The 2,500-nt window shown below is 39.0% G+C and overlaps 1 protein-coding gene across 2 annotated transcripts in view; it reads right to left on the bottom strand.

The window, feature by feature from the left end:
• Positions 1-989: 989 nt before the first annotated feature.
• Positions 990-2,500, bottom strand: part of LOC129099114 (troponin I, fast skeletal muscle-like) — a 10,351-nt gene continuing 8,840 nt past the window's right edge. For both annotated transcript variants that reach the window (XM_054608294.1, XM_054608285.1), the window contains exons 5-6: positions 1,509-1,685; positions 990-1,305 (exon numbers count right to left, since the gene is read on the bottom strand). In XM_054608294.1, coding sequence (XP_054464269.1) covers positions 1,219-1,305; positions 1,509-1,685 — 264 coding nt within the window. In that variant the 3' untranslated portion in view covers positions 990-1,218. The remainder of the gene's footprint in view (positions 1,306-1,508; positions 1,686-2,500) is intronic.

The following is a 2,500-nucleotide window of genomic DNA, read 5'->3' as shown; positions in this document are numbered from 1 at the left end:
TATCAGTAGTGAAGTGCATGTATGGATGTGTGGCAGTGTGTACAACAGAACAGAACATAAACTAAACCAGAGCAACGGTGTCATGCCAGTAACAAAGGATCTTCCACCCCAGCGAGAGCAAGGCAGCCAAATGAAGGGGTATTTAAGAGCAGGGCCGACACCGGCTCAGGTGTGGCTCGTACAGCTGATGACCTCCATTCAGCACCTGCAACAGACAAACATTCACAGCAACAGGGACACCTAGTGTAGGGGAGGGTCGTCCCAATTGTAAAAATAAATGTTTTTTCGGCTGAAACTTCATCGCCTTCAGACCAGCCATCGCTCTGTTCTTGTTTATCATCATTTCCCTCATAGTAGGGTGAGAATTGAATACATATTCATCAAAATAAGGGTGAAAGTAAATGTATCGTCATCACACGGGGAGATACTGTCGTGTTCAGTAAGAAACAACATTTCTTTTTACGATAAGACTCTCTAATGACCATCAGGTTGTGAAAAAGTCTGGTTTTATACATAGACTGTATATAAGAAGTGGACGTATTCATCGTGACGTCACCCATTAGTTTGTTGACTAATATTTTGAAGCCTCGAGATGTAGCCGTCGCAATTCTGGATTACGGCCGTCGCCATGTTGTTTTTTTAGCAACCAATGAACAGAAGTTATCATATTTGGCCCTAAAGCATCCCCTGCTTTATGGTCTGTTTGACTCTAAATGGAGCATCATTTACTAAATGAACATCATGCTGTATTGAAGAAGACTTGAAACTAGAGATTGAGACCATAAACTCATGTTTACAATGTTTACTGAGGGAATAAATCAAGAGAGAAGTAGAGTCATTTTCTCATAGACTTCTATACAACCAGAGGAGTCGCCCCCTGATGGACAGGAGAGAGAATGCAGCTTTAAGACACTTCGCCACCGGCTTCACTAGGCAGAACTTGTGGTTAGCGCCTGGTTGTATGGAAGTCTACGAGAAAATGACTTAACTTCTCACTTGGTTACCTCAGTAAACATTGTAAACATGATGTAGAACTCACTGAAGTGTTCTGGAGCACCCAATTACTATTTCACGATTCATCAAATATCACAATAGAACACAGAAAGGCACCACGTGATTTATTTATTCTATTATTTATACACTTTACCAACAACATGGACTCACATAACACACAGAAAATGGATGAAACTGGCGACCAGAAGAACAACACGCTGCTGTTTACGTCTCTGTCTCGAACATCTTCTTCCTGCCGCCCATCCCGGCCTTGTCCTCGATGTTCTTCCTCCAGTCGCCCGCTGGCTTCTCCTGGAAAAGAAAACGTGTAAAAAGAAGCAGCAGACGGATTAAAATCACTAATAATAATACATTCTTTATTTAATCCAGGTTGTTGTATTTTTATGCCAAATTTTGATTTCAGAGATAAAAACCCAGAAATCAGAGACGATAGATGGATCAGTTAAACTTAAATTTAAATGTAATAGTCTTGTGTTAAAACCGAAAGCACCCACCTCCTCTTTGACCTCCTTCTTGACCTGCTTCAGGTTGGCCCTGTGGTCCGTGGACATTTTGTGTTTGGAGCCCAGCAGAGCGGCCAGCATGGCGTCGGCCGACATCCGCACCTTCTTCAGGGCCGGCTTCTTGAACTTCCCCTTCAGATCCTGAACCTTCAGCTTCAGGTCGTCGATCTGACAGAGAAGAGACTTATGATCAATCTGTCTGTTTCAATGGAATATGGGATGTTCCGAAGATGATTATAAACTTGTGTTTTATTGCGCATTGTGTCTGTGGATGATGACAGAGGTGGAATAAAAAATAAATACAATTTGATTATGAGACAATATGTGACACATAATTCAAAGATCAAATTTAAAGAGCTTTAGTCCTAGTTTGTATGTGAAGCCTTTTTAAATCTGCGGGCTGACCCTTTATATGGAATAAAGAAATATTAAATATTTTAATGCACTGGTCAATTTTGAGATTTTGGACTATTTTGCCTCCATAACATGTCTTCTATCAGACTAGTGGCAAAAAAACATCCAAAATACACATTTAAGTGTTTATTTTACTACTTTGTCTGTTTGCGTCTGTAGATTTCTCCTAAATTCACCAAAAGTCACCATTAGATAATGCCTCATTTGCATATTTAAACAACAAATTTCAGAAAACTTGTAATACAAAAAATATTTGTCTTAATGTCAGTAATTAACTGGTGAAGTTTCATGTTGATATCTATTAGTTATTTTTTTTTACCCTATTCACCTGTAGTGTCTTCAACATGTATGTAATTTAACTAAACATTTCTTTAAAGGACGTTTTCTCTAAATTAGTTTTTTCTCAGACTCTGATCCAGAAATCTCCACTTCAGTAGCTCTTACATACACCAAACTTTACAGTTTCATTCCTCTCTATATTCTGAAGGTTTCTACAGAGGGGTTTGTTCATATGTCATTCATAGCCTGATTTATACAACATTTTATCACTAAAACATTGGGGAAGAAAT

Source organism: Anoplopoma fimbria, chromosome 2 (assembly GCF_027596085.1).
Source record: "Anoplopoma fimbria isolate UVic2021 breed Golden Eagle Sablefish chromosome 2, Afim_UVic_2022, whole genome shotgun sequence".
Classification (NCBI taxonomy): domain Eukaryota; kingdom Metazoa; phylum Chordata; class Actinopteri; order Perciformes; family Anoplopomatidae; genus Anoplopoma; species Anoplopoma fimbria.
This window is presented reverse-complemented; position numbering and strand designations above follow the sequence as displayed.